Source organism: Mastigoproctus giganteus, chromosome 11 (assembly GCF_048544385.1).
Source record: "Mastigoproctus giganteus isolate SK-2022 chromosome 11, ASM4854438v1, whole genome shotgun sequence".
In the NCBI taxonomy this organism is placed as follows: Eukaryota; Metazoa; Arthropoda; class Arachnida; order Uropygi; family Thelyphonidae; genus Mastigoproctus; species Mastigoproctus giganteus.
Genome location: NC_143585.1, coordinates 120,632,926 through 120,655,593, shown reverse-complemented (window position 1 = coordinate 120,655,593; position 22,668 = coordinate 120,632,926). Strand labels below are relative to the sequence as shown.

At 37.4% G+C, this 22,668-nt stretch overlaps 1 protein-coding gene across 1 annotated transcript in view; it reads left to right on the top strand.

Moving 5' to 3' along the window:
• LOC150078392 (heat shock 70 kDa protein 12A-like) overlaps positions 1–22,668 on the top strand; it is a 158,319-nt gene that overhangs the window by 78,179 nt on the left and 57,472 nt on the right. The window contains exon 5 of the mRNA XM_090384551.1: positions 19,467–19,688. Within this exon, the coding sequence (XP_090240677.1) occupies positions 19,467–19,688 (222 nt within the window). The remainder of the gene's footprint in view (positions 1–19,466; positions 19,689–22,668) is intronic.

The window sequence follows — 22,668 nt, the reverse complement described above, 5'->3', positions numbered from 1 at the left end:
TATGCTACTGCAACAGGATCTAGAAAAGTTGGGCAGATGGGCTGAGAGGTTGCAACTAAAGTTTAACATTGACAAATGCATAGTACTGCATATGGGTAGAAGTAACCCCAGAGAAACGTGTGAACTGTGTGGTACTGCACTCAGGGTGGTAGAGAATGAAAAAGACCTGCAGCTAATTGTGCAGTCAGATATGAAGTTTTCAGAGCAGTGCAGGGCATGGGGTCTTGTCAATGATATACAGGAATTTTTCTAGTAGGGAGAAGGTGATTATTCCTTTGTATAAGGCAATGGTCAGGCCATGCCTTGAGTACTGCATACAGGTCTGGAGACCTCATTTTAAGAAGAATGTAGAGTTGCTAGAACGAGTACAGAGAAGGGCCAGAAGATTGGTGAGTGGAACGAAGGTGGTGCTCTTACCAAGAAAGGTTTAAATTCTGGAAATTGCAGCATCTGGATACTAGGCACCTGTGATGTGATGTGATCTGTTTGCGGTGAATAAGGCCTTAAATCGGTTGAGCAGGCTCAATGCTGATGGGATCCTTGCTCAGATTATGAACCTGAGGGGGCATAAATTCAAATTGATGGACGGTTGTAGAATAGATGTTCGGAAATTTACCTTTAGCCAGCAGGTGATTAATTGCTGGAACAAACTTTCATCTGTCATTGTGGAAGTTGATAGCTTAAATAAATTCAAGGAAGAACTGGAGTGAATGGTTGATGTTGTATAAGCTTGCGTTCTTGCATCATATGCCGCTGCTAATGTCCGGTCTATGGGGACTTCTCTGATTTCGGGAATGTTCTCATAATTATGGCTAAGGGTTTGCTTACCTCATTTGCTGGCTCCCTTAATATAATTGGATAGATCCCATCCTCCCCGATGCCATTTTTTTGTTTAACTTGAATAATTTCTTTTCCTTGTTCCTCTCATTTATTACAGAATCATTTAGCACCCTGTTAGAGTTTGATAAACTTCTGGGATTTCCTTTCCTAAAGAATTCCTAATGTGTGAATGTATGAGGCTGTTCAATAAAGAGTGATCATAATTTTTCATGAATAACTGTACTGCTTACTATTTCTAGCAGAGTTGCAGAATTTAAAACCAAACCAAGCTGCATTACATAATAAAAATGCAGTTCACTTATCTGCGCATTGTAACCTTGGTAGTTGGTTAAGGTTATGCTTGTTCAGTATGCCGATGTAACATGCAAGGAACAGTATGGAGCTCTCAAGTTTTGTTTCCATCTCAAGTAAACATCAGCTGAAGCATGTGAAATGTTAAAAGAAGCTTATTGTGAATCGATGCTTCTATATACCACAGCTTGCAGGTGGTTTATAATGTTTAAAAAACACGTAATTTAATCACAGTTTTGGAGGCTTCTGGAACTCCAACAATTGCTGTCACCAGAGAAACCATAAACACCATTTCTGTAATCACGAGAGATATTGTGATTACAGAAACGGTAATCACAAGAGATATTGGTAAAACAGTAAGGCAGAGATGTTGAGAATATCAGTAGAAGTGTGCGTGGTATTCTCCATGACCATTTGCAAGCAGCTGAAGAATAAAGTTCACATGGAGGTTTGTCAGGAGCTGCAACAGATGGTATGGTTCTGCATAAAGTGGACGATGCATTGCTTCATTGTTTCAACCCCAAGAATAAGCAGCAAAGCTCTGTTTCTACATCATTGCCGACACCAAAAAAAGCAAAGGTTGTGGCTTCTGCAGGAAAGGTTATGATAATCTCCCTCTGTTGTTTTTTTTTTTTTTTTTTTTTTTTACATTCAAGGTATGGTTTACCAGCATGTTGTGTCACATCATACAACTGTTAGGGGACCTTACCACAGCACTATACTGCGCACTTTGCAGGATCACATTTGTTTCAAACTACCACAATTTCACCCTAGTGGGTGGATGCTGCATCATGACAATGCGAGACCTTGCATTGCACATACCGTCATTGAGTGCAGCCACTCCCTGGCTTACGTAATACTTGACTTATGGAAATTCGACTTTATGTAAGTTTTTGCTAGCTGGTGTAAACTTAAAAAAATTGTGGAAACGTATTTTGCATCCCCTAGGAATAAATGGAGGTATCATGAAAATATCGTAATGTGAACCCAATAACACATTGTTTTTTTTTTTGGCAATTCGTTCCTTGGAAGTTGAAAATTCCGCTGTATCTCTCTAAAAGGTCATTTTTATAATGGAAATTGTACTACCTTTCATCATTATCATGTGTTCCATTATAAGAATCAATTTTGAATGCCTTTGTTGATATTTTTCTAAAGAACATTTCTGGAGGTCATGACCACAAAACAATAAAAATAGTTTGCACTTTCTGGTTTATTGGGCTTTTCTGTTAGTGCAATCGGCAAAGGTAAAGAAAGCCTGCATGAGAAAGATGAGAAACGTCGGATAACTTGCGTGGAAAATTAGTTTCTCGATATGGCACTCTAACACTGCTCACTCAGTAAACAGATGGTAGGTGTTATCGGTCTGGAGCAAAGTCGAGAACGATATATTGATTGACAGGTAGGCGTGGCAAATGATGTGCTGATTGGTGCACGAACACAACACACGATAACATCGGTTTAGTATCACTTTAGCAGCACTAATGGTAACGTTTCCTAATCGCGGGTGCCTCTGTAGCCAGGTGGGAAGGAGCAGCAGTGCGTAGCACACACACTTCTTGATTAGACCGGGGTTCGAGCCCGTCACCACCAAATACGGAGGATGCGGAAAGGTCAGGGAATGACCACCACATATCACGGAGCAATATGGCTTTAGTTGCTAATGCTCCTAAAAACCAAATAACTAACTAACTAACTTGTCCTAATCGCACATGCCCTAACCCTTTTTCACCATTACAGTATTTCATAGTGGTGAAAAAAGGTCAGGTTACCTCGACTTGAATCCCATGGGAACTTGAACCCCTCCCGAAGCGGAGTGGGTAACCTAACCTTTTTTTTTTTTAGAATCAGTCATGTTTAGAAATACATTCATAAAAATATAAATATTTTTATGACTATTTTTATTTTCTTGTTCAATAATATGCCCTAATGGTGAAAAAAGGTCAGGTTACTTCCACTTGAATCCCATGGGAGCTTGAACCCCTCCAGAAATGGAGTGGGGGTAACCTAACCTTTTTTCTTTAGAATCATGGGTGGACTAGCACATAAATTGTTTATTAACAAAATATTAATTTTTTATTACTGTACTTTTATTATTAAAGACACTTGTGCGGATACACACGTATCATAACGTCAATCAGTACCTTAAAAGATTCATTGCTACTATTACCTGTTCACCGTTCATTACAAAACTATTATGCACAGTTCTTTACTGGTAAATACACATAATAATGCCAACCAATGACTACACAGTAGCTTGTCATCTGTCATGCCCACCACCAATTATTTCATCGTTTGCCACACCTACCTGTCAATCAATATATCCAGACTGATAACACCTACCATCTGTTTACCAAGCGAGCAGCACTAGAGTCCGGTGTCGGGAAACTAATTTCTGCATAAGTTATCTGATGTTTCTTGTCGTTCTCATGTAGGCTTTCTTTACCTTAGCCGTGCAATCTATTATAAATGGGTAGCAAACTCGATCTTATTGCATTTTCAATAATACCTATAGCTGAAATTGTTTGGGATTTTACGTTATTATGGTGAAATGTGTTCCCCTCACTGAAATTTTCAATCATATAAAAAACAAATAAAATATTAGAATCTTCTCTTCATTCCTATTTACTTATTAAAATGATGAAGGGATAGCGACCAGCAGAAAGTGCATGTTGTGGCAGTGCTAGGAAACCAAACAAAATTGATTTAGAAATGAAGATGAAAATGATTAGGAAGTATGAATCAGAACAAAGTTTGTCATCTATTGCATGGATTAGGTCTCGCTGCTTCAGCAGTGAATATCAATGCATTTAAGATCAACAGTGATCACAAAACAGCATTCAGGTGCTATATCGAAGATGGAAAAAGCTATTAATAATATGGATGGAAAATCAGACTCAGAAGCAAGTGCCCCCGAGTCCAATGGCCATTCAAGCAAAAGCAATAAGTATTTATGAAGATAATAAAGCTAAGTACAGTGAACCCCAAGCCACGTTCATGGCAAGCAACAGGTGGTCTAATAGGTTCAAGCATCGCACTGGTTTCCAAAACATTAAAGTAGTGGCAAAGTTGCCAGTGCTGATTCTGCAGCTGCAGATAAATTTTGTGATGTGTTGGAAAAAACCCCTTCTAAACCTCCAAAGCCCTCAACTTCTGCAGCGGTGTACTTATTAGCTGGAGAGTTAATTCTGGCAACAATGCCCAAAAAGTAAAACTTACTGACATTATGCCTGTCTCCTCTCTCTTTTTGTAATTTTATAATTTTGTACACTCTTGTAATTTTTCCTACACACGAGATAAAAAAAAATTGAATAAATAATTCTATTTACATGTTCGTTGAACATTTCTTTTTTGCTTGCTTCAATCAAATTTGTGAATGCGGCAAAAGCATTTAGGGAAATTTCAACTTACGTAGAGTTCCATGGAACACAAATCTTACATAAGTCAGGGAGTGGCTGTATTTAGCCAGCATTAAAGTGAAATGTGTTCATCATCTCCTACAGCCCTGACCTTGCACCAGGTGATTTTTTTTATTTATTTTTTATTTTTTTTATTTCTAAAGTTAAAGAAGGTAGGCAGAAAATGTTTTTATTCATCATAAGAAGTTATGACATCTGAAGTGGTTCTCAAATGGATGTCAAAAAATGGTTTCCACCATGTTTTTGAAGAATGGCAGAAACATTGGAGTAAGTGCATTTCATAAAATGAGGATTAATTTGAAACGGATCATAAAAATATGGATGATTAATGAAGTGAAGAAAGTATGCTGTGAATAACAAAAAAAAATTATAATCATTCTTAATTGAATAGCCCTTGTAGATACAAAATTCTTATTTAGTTTGTCAGCAACCTGTTGTGAACCACCTGTTGGGTCGGAAAACTGCTAGCTTGGGGGGAGACAAAGACCAATAGATTGACAGTAGCCACTGGCAGAGGTGAAAGAGATTCTTGCACTGCTTCTATTAGAATGAGCAGAAGCCTGAAAAACAAGATGCATGGTATTTCAGAGACTGCTGGGAGCCATTGCGGTACAAGTAAACACATGGGTTGTGTTAGGGTAGCTAAGAATAGAAACAGGTGCAGGTATACTTGCGTGTACACAAATGCTAGGAGTTTAGTAAATAAATTTGATGAATTTGAGGTATTGCTCAAAACATCGAAGGCAGATATTGTTGGGATATCAGAGACGTGGTGTCACACAGATATAAGGGATGCAGAACTGCAATTTGGGGAGTACAACGTCTACAGAAAGGATAGACAGGATAGGAAGGGGGGAGGGGTTATGCTATTAGTTAAGAAACACATAAAAACCAAGGAAGTGAAGCCAGTCGACATCGCTGGACAGTGCAGTGTGGAGTCAGTTTGGTGTGACATAAACATTCGGAGATCAAAATTGAGAGTAGGAGTGTGCTATAGGCCTAATGACTCTGATGAGTATAATAAGGAACTGTACAGGGAAATAGAGTGGGCCAGTAAATCAGAGTGTCTTATAATGGGAGATTTTAATTTCCCAGATATTGACTGGAATTTGGGGGCTGGTTACTCACACACTAGCAGGGCTTTTGTGGATTTATTGGATGATTGTTTTCTACATCAGCATGTTCGGGAGGCAACTAGAGGGAGTAATACTCTTGATTTGATTATCAGCAGTGATTCTTCATGCATTAAGAATCTGCAGATAAATGAACCACTAGGTGGCAGTGATCACAGTGTGTTGAAGTGGGATTTACTCAAAGAGGTAACTACCATAAGGGGTAAAGGGAAGGGTTATTGCTTCCGTAAAGGCGACTACGATGGACTGAGACAGTATTTAAATTCTATACAGTGGGACCAACTGATGATGTTACCAACAGCAAATTCAAAATGGGAAGCATTCAAAGAACTTATCTTGGAAGCTACTAGGCTTTACATACCAACTAAGAAATATTGTTCAAGGTTTAGGCCAAAATGGATGTCAGATGAACTAATGAGGCATATGGCAGAGAAGAAAAATGCATGGGATACATACAAATTAACACATGACACAGAAGCCTATGATAGATGCAAGTTGATATGCAACCAAGTTACAAAGGAGGTTAGGCAGGCGAAGGCAGATTACGAGAAATCCTTGGCAAGGGATGCAAAGAAAAACAGCAAAGAGTTCTTTACTTATGTAAACTCTAGAAGGAAGGGGATGAATCAGATTGGTCCACTTGATATTGATGGGTCAAGTGTTGATGATCCTGCTCAGGTAGCTAACAAACTAAATGAATATTTTGCATCGACATTCACACATGAGGAGTTATTCAGCGAGGGGAATGCCAGAGGTGTGTTCAACTCTAGCAGTAAGCTACAGAATCTTGAAATAACTGGGAGTAAAGTGGAGGAGAAACTGTTGAAGATAAACACAAGAAAGGCACCCGGGGTGGATGGGATCTATCCAGTTATATTAAAGGAGGCAGCAAAGGAAGTAAGCAAACCCTTAGCCATAATTATGAGAGCTTCCTTGGACTCAGGGGAGGTACCCATAGACTGGAAATGTGCAAATGTGACCCCAATTCACAAAGGAGGATCAAAGGCTGACACAGCATGGTTTTGTTAAGGGGAAGTCTTGCCTGACCAATCTGATTGGATACTATGATGCAGTCACAAAAGAACTGGATGCAGGGAATAACTTTGATATTATATACTTGGATCTTAGAAAGGCTTTTGATACTGTTGCACATGGAGACTGCTGCACAAATTGGTGCAGTGTGGCATTAGAGGCAAATTACTGCTATGGATAAAGGGGTGGTTCAGGGTGAGAAGACAGAGAGTGGTAATCAATGGACACTGCTCATCGTGGACTGATGTTATTAGTGGAGTCCCTCAGGGCTCAGTGTTGGGTCCATTATTGTTTTCTGTATTTATAAATGATATTGATGATGGTATATCGGGCTTAATGTCCAAGTTTGCAGACGATACAAAGGTTGGCAGGGTTGTCAAGGATACTACTGACACTATGCTGCTGCAACAGGATCTGGAAAGGTTGAGCAGATGGGCTGAGAGGTGGCAAATGAAGTTTAACATTGACAAATGTAAAGTACTACACATGGGAAACAGCAACCCCAGAGCAACGTATCAACTCTCTGGTACTACACTGACAGTGGTAGAGAATGAAAGGGACTTGGGGGTGGTTGTGCAGGCAGATATGAAGTTCTCTGATCAGTGCAGACAGGCTGCAAGAGTAGCTCATGGAGTATTGTCAATGATATACAGGAATTTTTCTAGCAGGGATAAGGAGGTGATTATTCCATTGTATAAGGCGATGGTCAGGCCACACCTAGAGTACTGTATACAGGTCTGGAGGTCTCATTTCAAGAAGGATGTAGAGCTGCTGGAACGAGTACAGAGAAGGGCAACAAGATTAGTGAATGGAACAAAGGGGTGCTCTTACGAAGAAAGGCTTAAGTTTTGCAAATTACAGTGTCTGGAGACTAGGCACCAGCAAGGTGATCTGATAGAGGTGTATAAAGCCTTGAATGGTTTAAGCATGCTCAATGCTGATGGGATTCTTCCTCTAGCTCAGAAAAATCACCTGAGAGGGCCTAAATTCAAACTGAGGAAAGACAGATGTAGGATAGACGTGCGGAAATTTGCCTTTAGCCAGCGGGTGGTTGGTTGGTGGAACAGACTTCCATCCCTTGTGGTGGAGGTTGATGGCCTAAATAAGTTTAAGGCTCAGCTGGACAGGTATTTTGAACGAACAGAGGGGTGAAGTGGAAGTGGGTTTTTTTTTTTTTTTTTTTTTGGCTGATGCTGCATAAGCTTGCTTTCTTGCATCAAATGCCTCTACTAATGCTAATGCTAACCACGACTACTTTTCTTTGCATTCTTTGTCAGAGATTTCTCATAATCTGCCTTAGCTCCAATGTATCATTAATTTACAAAGGGGAATCAAAGGGTGACACGGTAACTGCAGGCCTGTTAGTTTAACTTCTGTTCAGAGAAAATAATAGAGTTACTGGTAAGAGAAGTAATCCAGGACCACCTAGACAAGGCCACAATTATAATTCAAACACAGCGTAGGTTTGTTAAGGGGAAATCACATTTGATCAATTTGATTGGATACTACAAAGTGGTCACAAAAGAACTGGATGCAAAAAATAATTTTGATGTCATGTACTTGTATTTCAGGAAAGCTTTTGATACTGTTTCACATAAAAGGCTGCTGCACAAATTGGAGCAGTGTGGCATTAAGGGCAAGTTGCTACAATGGATAAAGGGATGGTTGAGTGGGAGAAGAACGAGACAGGTAATCAGTGGACCCTGCTCTTCAGGGACTAATGTTATTAGTGCGGTCCGCCAGCATTCAGTGTTGGACCCATTGTTGTTTTCTATATATATCATCAGACTTATTGTCCAAGTTTGCAGATTGGCAGGGTCATTAATGGCAGTAATGACTGTATGCTACTACAACAGGATCTAGAAAAGTTAGCATTAGTAGAGGCATATTGATGCAAGAAAGCAAGCTTATGCAGCATCAGCCAAAAAAAAAAAAAAACCCGCTCCAATTTCACCCCTCCGTTCGTTCCAAATACCTGTCCAGCTCAGCCTTAAATTTATTTAGGCCACAACAAAAGATGGAAGTCTGTTCCACCAATCAACTACCTGCTGGCTAAAGGCAAACTTCTGTGTATCTATCCTACAACTGTCTTTCCTCAATTTGAATTTATGCTCTCTCAGGTGATTATTCTGAGCAAGAGGAAGAATCACATCAGCACTGAGCTTGCTCAAACCATTCAAGGCTTTATACACCGTAATCAGATCACCTCGCAGGTGCCTAGTCTCCAGACGCTGTAATCTGCAAAACATAAGCCTTTCTTCTTAAGAGCAACTTTTGTTCCATTCTAATCTTGTTGCCCTTCTCTGTATTCGTTCAAACAGCTCTACATCCTTCTTAAAATGAGGCCTCCAGACCTGTATATGGTACTCAAGCTGTCACCTGACCATCGCCTTTATACAAGGGAATAATCACCTCCTTATCCCTGCTGGAAAAATTTCTGTATATCACTGACAAGACACCATGAGCTACTCTTGCAGACCGTCTGCACTACTCAGAAAACTTCATATCTGCCTGCACAATTATCTCCAGGTCCTTTTCATTCTTTACCACTGTCACTGTAGTACCACAGAGTTGATACGTTACTCTGGGGTTACTGCTTCTCATATGTAGTATTTTACATTTGTCAATGTTAAACTTCATTTGCCACCTCTCAGCCCATCTACTCAACTTTTTTAGATCCTGTTGCAGCAGCATTAGTGTCATTAACAAACCTGCCAACCTTCATATCATCTGCAAACTTGGACATTAAGCCTGAAATACCATCATCAGTATCATTTATAAATACAGAAAACAACAATGGACCCAACATCAAACCCTGAGGGACTCCACTAATAACATTAGTCCATGAAGAGCAGTGTCCATTGATTACCACTCTGTCTTCTCCCACTCAACCAACCCTTTATCCATAGCAGTAATTTGCTTCCAATTCCACACTGCTCCAACTTATGCAACAGTCTTCCATGTGCAACAGTATCAAAAGCCTTTCTAAGATCCAAATATATGATATCAAAGTTATTCCCTGCATCCAGTTGCATTGTGACCACATCTTAGCATCCAATCAAATTGGTCAGACAAGACTTCCCCTTAAAAAACCCATGCTGTGTCCAAGCTATAACTGAAGTCTTGTCTAGATGATCCTGCAGTGGTTCTTTAACCAGTGCCTCCATTAATTTTCCTGGAACAGAAGTTAAACTAACAGGTCTATAATTACTTGTGTTGCCCTTTGATCCTCCTTTGTGAATTGGGATCACATTTGCACATCTCAAGTCCATGAGTACCTCCCGTGAGTCCAAGGAAGCTCTCATAATTATGGCTAAGGGTTTGCTTTCTTCCTTTGATGCCTCCTTTAATATAACTGGATAGATCCCATCCACCCCAGGTGCCTTTCTTATGTTTATTTTTAACAATTTCTAATCCACTTTCCTCTCAGTTATTACAAAATCATCTAGCTCACTGCCAGAGTTTAGTTCACCTCTGGCATTCCTCTCCCTGAATAACTCCTCATGTGTGAATGTAGATGCAAAATACTCATTTAGTTTGTTAGCCACCTGAGCAGGATCGTCAAAAGTCGAACCGTTGATATCCAGTGGACCAATCTGATTCATCCCCTTCCTTCTAGAGTTTACATATGTAAAGAACTCTGCTGTTTTTCTTTGCATTCTTTGCCAAAGATTTCTCATACTCTGCCTTATCCTGCCTAACCTCCTTTGTGACTTGGTTACAGACCAGCTTATATCTGTTGTAGGCTTCCATGTCACACATTAATTTGTATGTATCCCATGCATTTTTCTTCTCTGTCACATGTCTCATTAGTTCATCTGACATCCATTTACACCTAAACCTTGAACAATATTTCTTAGGTGGTATGTAAAGTCTAGTAGCTTCCAAGATTAATTCTTTGAATGCTTCCCATTTTGAATTTGCTGTTGGTAACATCATCAGTTGGTCCCACTGTATAGAATTTAAATACTGTCTCAGACCACCGTAGTCACCTTTACGAAAGCAAAAACCCTTCCTTTTACCCTTGGTGATAGTTACCTCTTTGAGTAAATCCCACTTCAGCACACTGTGATCACTGCCACCTAGTGGTTCCTTTATCTGAAGATTCTTAATGCATAATCACTACTGATAATCAGATCAAGAGTATTACTCCCTCTAGTTGCCTCCCGAACATGCTGATGTAGAAAACAATCATCCAATAAATCCACAAAAGTCTTGCTAGTGTGTGAGTGACCCACCCACAAATTCCAGTCAATATCCGGGAAATTAAAATCCCTCATTATATAAGACTCTTTGATTTACTGGCCCACTCTGTTTCCCTGTACAGTTTTTTCATTATACTCATCAGAGTCATTAGGCCTATGATACACTCCTACTCTCAATTTTGATTTCCCAGTGCTTATGTCACACCAAGCTGACTCGACACTGCACTGTCCAGTGATGTTGACTGGCTGCACTTCCTTGGATTTTATGTGTTTTTTTAACTAATAGCATGACCCCTCCTCCCTTCCTATACACAGTGTATTCCCCATTCCTTATATCTGTGTGACACCACATCTCTGATATCCCAATAATATCTACCTTTGACCAACACCTCAAATTTATTTACCAAACTCCTAGCATTGGTGTACACGCAAGTATACATGCAACTGTTCCTATTCTTAGCTACCTAACAGAATCCATGTGTTTTCTATGCCGACCGGGGCTAGCTGGGTGGGTAAAATGCCTGCCTGGGAACCCAAAGTTTGCGGGTTTGAATCCCGCCTCGGGCTTCGATCAGAGTAAAATGCAAAAACTTTGGGAGGTGCATTATGGCCACAGAAGCCGATGCACCAACAACTAACAAAAAAAAAAAAAAAAGTGTTTCCTTGTATTGGAACGAGTCCCAGCAGTCTCTGAAATCCCCTGCATCTTGTTTTCCAGGCTGCTGCTCATTCCAGTAGAAGCAGTGCAAGAATCACTTTCACCTCTGCCAGCAGCTACTGTTAATCTTTTATATCCGTGTATCCCCCCAAGCTAGCAGTTTTCCAACCCACCTAACACTGCCTCGATAGCATCAGCAAATATTCTTGCAGCCTTTCTATTTAAGTGTATCCAATCCCTGTAGAAGCAGTCTCTCCTGTTAACAAGCATAGACCATGCTGAGAAAAATTCTACCCCTTGAGCCTTGCACAATCTCTCCAGGGCCGAATTGATCAACAACGATCGATTGAAAGTTAGGCAGATAGGTTGAGAAATGGCAATTGAAGTTTAACATTGACAAATGCAAACTACTGCATATGGGTAGTAGTAACCCCAAAATACCAACTATGTGATACTACCCCTAGGTTAGTGGAAAATGAAAAAGACCTTGTGCAGTCAGATGTGAAGTTATCTGAGCAGTGGGGTTTTGTTAACAATATACAGGAATCTTTCCAGTAAAGATTGGTTTGGTTTGGTTTGGTTTTTAATGGTGCATTGGCAGCTAAGGCCATAATGTGCCAAGTCAATCTAGTAAGGATGAGAAGGTGATTATCACATTGTGTAAGGCACTACTGCATACAGATCTGGATGCCTCATTTTAGGATGTAGAGCTGCTGGAGTGGGTATAGAGAAGGGCAACGAGAAAGTGAAGTGAAACTTGACTCCATCTGTATTATGCACTTGTGCAATCAAAATTAGATTACGGGTCTCGGGTACATCCAGCTGGCAGGAATAGCTTCCTTCGGTGGCTTGATCTCATTCACCACCAGGCTATTTGTATTGCTACTTGTGTGTTTAGAACATTTCCTGTCCAAAGTCTGTACATCAAAGTAAATGAATTATCCTTGTCCCTTTGACAAAAACAGTTCTGTACAGTATACTTTTAAGCTGAACTCCTTGCAGACCATCTCATGTGGACATCCATTTTTGAGCCATAATAGGAAAAATCTTTAACACTCATCAGACTGCCAACAGTTCATTTGGTATTTGTGTCCAAGAGCTATTCAGAGAGCTTAACATCGTGGTAGACAAGGCTGCACTATCGCCAAAGCAGCCCTCTTCCACCCTGGCATGTTCAAATACCGGAATGCAACTCCTCCCTTAAGAAGTGGATGAAGTCTTCCATCTACTTTCAGCTGTATTCAGAACACCAAGCCGAACAGACTTCTTGCCAGTTTACACAGACGGCTCGAGGTCAGAGTCATGTGGGATCTGCTGCTGTCTTTTCAGCCCATACTATATCTGAGCAGATTCCTTCTTGAATGCACCATAAATGCTGCGTGCTATAGAATTAACTTTGGATCATATGTTATTGTTATTTATTGGTTGTTGCTGCATTGGCTTCTGTGGCCATAATGCACCTCTCTTAGTTTTGCTTTCCTAGTTTGGATCATATATTATCTATACTGATTTCAATGCACTACAGGTTCTACAAGCCATGAGAAAGCAGATGATATACTTTCTCTATGAAGATGGATTGAATATCTGCTTCTGCTGGATCTCCAGCAACATTGACATTACCAGATATTGATTTGGCTGATATTGCAGCGAAAGTAGCACCCTCAACGAATAACCTTAGCCCTATACAGACTACAAGCAAATAATCTGTACTAAGATTTATTTGCAGTGGCAAGGGCAGGTAACAGATAAACTATATCAGATTAAGCCAGTAATCAAACAATAGCAATCTAGTGTGCACAGGAATTACAAAGAGGAAGTTGTTCTTGCTTGGCTCCCCATAGGACATAGTCCTCTAACACATTCCTTTCTGCTGAGGGTCAATGACCCTCTTATGAGCAGTGTGACACTCTTATCTGTTATGCATGTTTCAATTGAATGTTCCAATTTTATAAATGCATGTTTTACTGTTTCTTACCATCTGACTGAGCCACACCGTTGCCACTGTAATAATAATGCCTTATCACTATGTCATCAGTGGGTTAATCTGTTGTTTTAAGTGGGCCGAGGGGTAAAGGTCAAGAACTACAGTAATTCTAGTAGATAGAGCTCAAGCCCCTTCGTTGCCTTTGTTCATTATTAGCATTGCTCTTTCGGTGCGGCTGTGTCTTGTGTTATTTCATCTCATAAAAGTGCTTTGAAATTTTTAATAATGCCTGGAAAATGTTGTGTTCCTGGATGCAGTGGAAATTATAAAGGTGATCTGAAAGTACATGTCTTTGGATTTCCGTTGAAGGATACTGTTTTAACTAATAAATAGTTGAAAGCTTTACCAAGGAAAGACTTTGTGCCATCTGAACATTCAAAGGTAAGTTTGTGGTACGATAATAGCAGTTATCTTAAATAGGACGAGTGGGTAAAGTACCTGCCCGGCAACCCAAAGGTCGCGGGTTCGATTCCCGCCTCAGGCTTGGATCAAAGTACTGCAAAAACCTTGGGAGGTGCAATATGGCCACAGAAGCCGATGCGCCAACAACTACCAAATCAAAAAATCAAATCAACTTAAATAGGAGTATTTTAACAATAATGAAAGGATACTATATAAGATTATGAAACAGATATATTCTTGTCAGAATATAGAAATAAATTTTGTCAGAATTTCAGCCCTTTGTGGTTTATGCTTGCTTAAGAAATCAAAAAAAAAAAAAAAAAAAAAAAAAAAAAGAATCTCCATAGATTTCAAGCATCCAAAATTAATTCACGGAGCTGTTCCATCGCATTTTCCAAACTGTCCAAGCTATTTGTCTTCACAGGCATTTACAAGAGACAGTCCCAAAAAGAAGCGAAGATTAGAAGAAAAAAACTTTGACAAGGCTCTGGAAAATAGTATTAAGAGTAAACATTATGAAAAAGCTCGAATTTCCTTTGGTCCCACAACTAGCAGAGTGCCTGAATAGACATACAACACCTGAATGCTGGCAAGTTATTTCAAAAAATAACTGTATTGTGTTTTTATATTTAATATTTTTCAAGCCAGCACGTGACTAATGAAGATTTGATGTTGTCGGTATTTGTACAGAGCACTGAAATTCATAATTTAATAAAGTCAAAATCAATGGAACTTCCTATGAAGGTGAATAGTTTCAATCAGATTACTGACACCTTAGAACAGATACTAGTAATTGCCAATAGCAGTGATGTTAATAATATTTCTTTGGTTTTAAATGCTGCTTGTAGTTTACTGAATTCAATTGCGGGGAAACATTAATATCAAGAGAGCATCAGTGTTTAAATTCACGTGAACAATTACATTTGTTACACTGTGAACAAAACGCATACAGATATTCCACTGAAGTATTAATATTTTCGTCTTTGGTGTTTTCGATATCTCCACATGCCTACAAATTTCTACAGCATTCTGCATTCCTACTTCTTCCTCATCCAAGTACTATTTGTATGCTCTGCTCTTCTCTAAACCCAAAAATTCCAGATGACCAGCAAGAGAATCATTTTCTGATGTATGCTAAATAGAAATTGGCTTTTTAAAATTTTTCAGAATGCAAAATTAGTTTAATGATCGATGAAATTCATCTGAAACATTATATTGATTACAAAGGTGGAAACGTACCGGGAAATTCTTTTGATAGTACTGATTCAGCTACAAGTGCATATGTATTTATGATTCAAAGCTTATTGTCAAATTACAAAGATGTCATTTATATTTTATCCATGAAAAAAATTACTGCAGAAATGTTACATTCAGTTTTGAAAAAAATTATTGTGGGCTTGAAGAAAATTGATTATAATGTTGTAGTAATTGTAAGTGATAATATTTCAATTAACAGAAAAAGTATTTCAGAGAAATAATTTAAAATTTTCTAATCAATACCATTATCAATATTTTGTTCAACAATTATTGTAAAAAGAAAAATTTTGTATTTAAAAGCAACACATAAACTTAAACTTCAAATGTTGAAAATGAACTAATTTTAAAAGTAAAATAATTTCTATTCAATTATAGTAATCAAATTATTAGATTTAAAGAATAAATTTGTACATTAGTTGGATTACAAATTACATGTAAAACATTCAAAATGTAATAAAATAGTTAAGTATAAAATGTGTTGTCCTCATTTTTTTTAGTGTTATAATTAACAAAAGTTATCACACTTAAGTATCAAAACTGATATTTTTTTTTCATTTATTTATTTCATTTATTTTTTTCATCTTGTCCCTTACAACATATATTATCTTTCCATTATGCACAGAAAATAAAGTAGATTTACATTCAACTTTTGCTTTTCTCAGTTCTGTGCAGCAATGTAGCTTTATATACTTCTTATGGCCCACTTATGATGACATCAAACATGCAGTGATCAGGCATTATTATTATGGTGGCGATGGCCATACACCCCTGGTCAGATTTGATCTGACAATGACTGTGTCAGGAGTTTTTAATTTTTTACAAGCTATTAATATATATATACTTATATAATGTAGACAATTTGTTTTTGTTCTTATACCAAATTATTTATTGATGCACACACACACACATATATATACAACCTTCCAAATTAGGTAACCTTTTTAAAGGTTACAAAAGCCTTGATCTATTTAAACGTTACTGTGATGTAGAACACTGTAACCCTAGTTGTTTTTGTGCCGTACTCTTCATGCTTAGACCACTAACCTTTCAAATGTTCCTTTTATGTGTACACACAAGGGACATTTGAAAAGTTCATGGTTTTGATGATGTAAATGTTAATGGCTTTTTTTTTTTGATAATGTAACTGAGCCATCCCTTATTGCCTGTTTAGTACTGTATTGAAAGTTGTTTTCTCTGTAAGCAGTGTCTCAGTGTGGAAGCACATTTGCTATACGAAACTGACAGTCTCAAAAGTTTACTTTTCAAAACCTCAAAGTAAATCCCAAAACATAACTCTTAATTCCACAATATGGAATTAAGAGATTTTAAAGGTGAGCAGTAAAGTATATTTATATAAATATATGTGGGTAATAACTGTACATATATTGATATTAATTCTTGTCTTTGTAATACTAACCATGTGCCTTTAATTCAATTTAGCATTTTATACTAGGCATAAGAGTCCGACCTAAAATTTTAGTTTTTTATGCTTCAATAGTTTACTTATGTGCCAGAATATGCAGCTGAATAAATATATATTTGTTGTAATTTTCCTACCTAGCAGCTAGTACCAGTCACTGAACACTATTCAAATTTTAATCAATGGAATAGAGCAATGGTTCCCAATCTTTTGTCACTCAAGTCACACTTTAATTTAAAAGACAAATATTAACAGCACACTGAAATAGTAATTGCCATTGAACTCAATGAAAATTTTCCTAATCTTGCAGCACACTTGAAAAGGGTCGTGGCACACTGGTTGGAAACCACTGGAATAGAGAATACCTAGTTGTTTCCTCTGGCATCCTCTTAGGCCATTGTTGTTAAAAAAAAAAAAAAAAAAAAAAAAAAAATCCAAGCATTCTTTCTAATTTTGATCAGAACTGCTTTATAAGTGAAAGTTGAACAAACATACTTGTCAGTGGGCAGTATAATCAAGCTATTAGTGTGGCAGTTTTTGCTTACCATAACATAAGAGGACACTTAGCTTTTTACTTTTGTTCCTCTGTATGTTTGTCCCTTGGGCCATTGGTCAAAAATTTCCATGTGGTATGTGAGCCTCTTATTCCAGCTGGAGTTTTGCATTAAAAGGTCACCCAGGCTTGCCCATTACTAGTATGGTTACATTCTCATTGAAATGAATTTCTTTGTGCTTATTTGATGTACAATGTTTCTGCTCATTGTGGGATTGCACAGAAACTTGTGATTAATGAAGCTTGATTATTTTCATGTAACTTTATGGCACTGACTTGAGTGCACGCATTCTCTGCTTCTGTCTGTTTGAGATAAGAAATTTTCTGGTGGGCTCCTTGCCTGTGGATCCCAAGCAGCAAGGCCTACCCAATATACCATATATTTGCATAAATTTTAAACTTTTTAAATTCTTATATTTATGAAAAACACGCTGGTAAAAAAGATAACTTTATTCCATTGGTTTTGTTTCGAGGATTTTTGGCCCATCAACTATTTTAGTTGCGGTGCTGTTTCACATGGTTTGTGTATTATGCTGTACAAGATTTTCACAGACTGGTTTTCATCTTGTGGGTGCTGAATAACACAAAGTTGCTGTTACCACCATATAAAGAGCTCTCTAAAAAAGAAAATAAGCAGCTTGCAGCCAAACAGCTTAAAACTAATTTCCACCTTCACTGTTCGGCCCTTTCATCAAAAAAATTGCCATTACCATTTCCCAGCATTTCAAGCCTTGTATATATCTTTTAAATTAGTCATAAGTTTAATACTTGCATATTTTTATATATACATTACATTACTATTTTTTCCTATTATTTAAGAAATATTTTTCTGTATTTTCTGATTTGCCTGGAACATAACCCTTCTTTTTTTCAATTGGTAAGTGTTTTAGGGACCTCTGAACTTAAAAGTTGAGGGGTCCTTCAAACACTTTCCTAGGCCCTCTTCTAACTACCAGTTGTCCCTGGCATGAGTAGTTTATAGATACTTTCATTCAGCAGAATTGCAAGACAATGAACCTATTATTATCTGGCAATAAAAACTTGCAGAGCTGGAGTAAAATAATGCATACAGGGTGTTTCAATTAAACTTCACCAGGTCTATCTCACTTGGCTATTTGTCATTTGGACCTTTTTTGTCATGTTTGGGCTTACATTTTTGAATTTCATGTTTTCTGTTTTAGATTTTGTGATTTTGAAACTTAAATTTTGTCTAATCACTGCTTTTTTTCTCAATGGGAAAGTGTTTCCCCTATTAGTTTAGTTTAATCTAAAATCTCATTGGTGTATTTCTGAAAAAAACGCCAGCCCAATTTGATTTGAATTAAAAAAAAAAAAAAAACAAATACAATGGTTGTATGTGATGGTTGCTATTTTTGATGTGAATTTAGCTGTGGCAAACAACTAGCTGTACAAAGACAGTTATGTGCCACATCTCTTTCAAATAATGGCAAAAGAAATTACATTCATAATAATAATTATTTTTAAAACAAATTAGGTACAGTGTTACCCTTTCATTTGTGGAAATAATAGCAGCAGCTATACATTGTTGTTGAATACTGCTTTTTGATAAAGAAAGGCCAAAATCACAAAGTTAAGTACTAAATATCCATTTCTGTTTCATTTATCTCATTGGTTCCTGATAATGAATTTCTTATTGCACATTTTCTCCCCTTAAACTTCTTATGAAATTGCTGCTTTCCACCCCATTATTATTATTTTTAAATAATTATTTTGAATGTTATTTCTTTTGTCATTATTTACAAGGACAGATGTGACACATAACTGCCTTTGTATGGCTACCTGTTTAACCCAGCTAAATGTGCCTATTAAAAAGTTATCATCACATGCAACCATTGTATTTGATTCAATAAGATTGATTAATGTAAATAATGTAAATTAACATAAATCAATCAAATAAGATTGATTTATGTTAATTTTAGAAGTAGGCCAACAATGTTTTGTAGACTAAACCAAGGATGGTAAAACTACTTTTCCACTGAGAAAATTAGGCAATATTTCAATTTAGAAATCATAAAATCTAAATGGTGATACTCAGTCCAATTTTTATCATAAACTTCAGAAATTTCAGTTCAAATACAACAGAAAAAAGGTATAGATGATAAAAGGCCTAAACCTAAAAATATGCAAGATAGACCTCAGTGCATTTTAATTGAAACAGCCTGTATGTTCTTTGTACAGAATTAATGGAATTATTTTTAATTACTTTGCTGTGATGTTATAATACTAAAAGGTTCTTTTTAACTTTATTCAGCATTTAAGTCTAAGCACAGAGATAAAAGCAACAAATGGAAGATGTATGCCTGCTGTAACAATATTTGCTCATGCTTTGTGCTACTTCAAAGAACAAGCTCTTCAGGAATTAAGTGATCAGTCAGCAACAAGAATTCTAAATGAAGATATTAGATGGGTTGTAACAGTACCTGCTATTTGGAAACAACCAGCGAAACAGTTTATGCGTGCTGCTGCATATGAGGTCAGTTATTGAATATATTCTGTCCCTGAAAAATTGTTTGTGATATGGCATCCTTAGCTAGATTACAATTTTTGATAGTTACACTTTCTTTAGACATGGTATGGCAATTTTGGTATTTTTTTTTTTTTTTTAATAAGTTGCTTCTTTCCTCATTGGGAAAGTTGCTCCCTACACATGCACAATCCCTTTTCAGTTCATGTTAAGTTATGTAGAACAGCTGGCTGTATGAGTAAGCACAGCCATGTGTTGTGTCTCCTCACAAACAGTGACAACAGAAACAACATTCATTAGTTACTTAAAAATGTAACTATTGTCGGAGTAAAGGGAAGGGATTTTGCTTTCGCAAAGGGGACTACAATAGTCTTGGAGGATTTTTAAATTCTGTTCAGTGGGACCAACTGATGATATCACCAACTGCAAATTCTAAATGGAAAGCATTTGGGAAAATTACAGTAGGAGACACTATGCTTTTTATACCAACTAAAGAATACTGTTCAAGGCTTAGACATAAATGGATGACAGAGGAACTGATGAGACTAATGGCAGAGATGAAAAATATGTGGAATGCATATATTATCAGGAGATACAGAAACCTTGAGTAGGTAAATTAATCAAGTTCCAAAGGGGAGGGTTAAGCAAGCTAAGACACATAAACAAGAAGCCTGGCCAAGAAAAAGTACCAAAAACGTCTTTACTTACATTAACACAAGTAGGAAAGGGATGAATCATATTGGTCCACTACATATGAATGATAACTATAGATGATCTTGTTCAAGTTGCTAACAATCTGAATAGATATTTTGCATCTACATTCACATGTGAGGAAGTTTTTAGGAATGGGTATGCCAGAAATATATCAAATATTAACAGGGAGAGCTAAATGATTTTGTGATAACAATGATTTTGTGAGAGGAAAGGGAAAAGAGAAATTATTGAACTAAAAGTTTACGGATCTATCCAATTATATTAAAGAAAGAGGGGCAATCAAAGAAGTAAGCAAACCTTTAGCCTAAAAGAAGTAATTCAGGACCATCTAGGCAGGAATGCATTAGCATTAGCAAGGGCACATGATTCTATACAAGCTTGTATAGCGTCAGCCAAAAAAAAAAAAAAAAAACGCACACACACACCCCCTTCTCATTTCACCCATACACTTGCTCCAAATGTTCATCTAGTTCTGCCTTGAATCTGTTTAAGCTATCAACTTCTACGACAAATGGAAGTTTGTTCCAGCAATCAACCATCTGCTGGCTAAAGGCAAAAAATGCAGTTATACTTCAAACACAGCATTAAGGAGAAATTGCATTTGACCAATTTGATTGGATACTACAAAGTGGTCACAAAAAAACTGGATGCAAAAAATAATTTTGATATGTATTTGGATTTCAGGAAAAGCTTTTGATACTGTTGCACATAAAAGACTGCTGTACAAATTGGAGCAGTGTGGCATTTTGGACAAGGTACTGTTATTAATAAGGGGATGATTGAGTGGGAGAAGAAAGAGTGGTTATCAATGAGCACTGCTCTTCTTCGACTATTGTTATTAGTGGAGACCCCCAGAGTTCAGTGTCGGGCCTATTATTGTTTTCAGTATTTATTAATGAGATTTTGGCAAAGGCATATAAGGCTTAATATCTAAGTTTTCAGATGATACAAAGGTTAGCAGGGTGGTTAGTGCTAGCAATTAGTTTAAGCAACTACAACAAGATCTATCCAAATTAGGCAAACAACTGAAATGGCAATTAAAGATTAACATTGACAAATGCAGACAGCTAGCAGTAGCCCCAGGGAGAGAGATCTAGGGGTTGATTGCACAATCTGACATGAAATTCTCTGAGCAGCCTGCCTATTCATCTTGAGTACCACATAGAGGTTTGTAAGCCCCATTGTAGGAAGAATGTGGATCTGTTGGAACAGGTGCAGAGAAGAGCAATAAGATCAATGAGGGAAACAAAATGGTCGTTTTACCAAGAATAACCTGAATTATGCAAATTGCAGTGCCTGGAAATTGGGCATCTGTGTGAAGGTTGAGGTGATCAAGGCCTCCATTGGATTAAGCAAGCTGAACGTCGATAGTGTCCTTACTTTTGCTCAGACAGCACACATGGGGGGGACATAAATTTAACTTGTGGAGGGATGGTTGCTGGATAGATATGTAGAAATTGGCCTTGGCTTGCAGGCAGTTGATTGTTGGAACAATCTTCCATGTGAATTGTGGAAGTGGGTAGTTTTAATGAATTTAAGAAAGAACAAGATGATTTATTGTGTGTGTGTGTGTGTGTGTGTGTGTGTGTCTGTGTGTGTGTGTGTGTGTGTGTGTGTGTGTGTGTGTGTGTGTGTGTGTGTGTGTGTGTGTGTGTGTGTGTGTGTGTGTGTTGGCTGATGCTATGTAAGCTTGTTTCCATGTATCATCATTTGCCATTACTAATTCTCAAAAAAGACTGGGGTTGAGTTGTTTAAATTGCAAAATATGGAAACCAGGTATCTGCAGGTGACCTAGTTGAAGTATATAAGGCTTTAAAAGGATTACATGAACTAAATACTTTTTCTTTCTAAAACAACATAACACAAAGGTAAATTTAAATTGAAAAAGGATGATTATAAAATGGATGTATAGAAGTTTGCATTCAACCAGAGAAGTAGAATAAATTTCCATTTTGGTGTTGTGGAAGCAGTTCGAATAAATTTACTGAATGTTTGGGTAGTTCCCCCCCCTCTTTTTTCTGATGCTGTATAAGCTTTTGTTTCTTTATATCATTTTGCTAATAATAATACTAATGTGCAAATTAATAGAATACTAATTCATATAGTAATGCAAACAAATATAATATTAATATACTAACATAAGTTTTAATATTAAATTTCCTTTATTATTTGATGCCATAATTAATGGACTAAGGATCACAGATCTATTAGTACTTAACTTGCTCAACATGTTCACTGCATCAACCCCAGGGGCTCACATCTGGTGATTATGGGC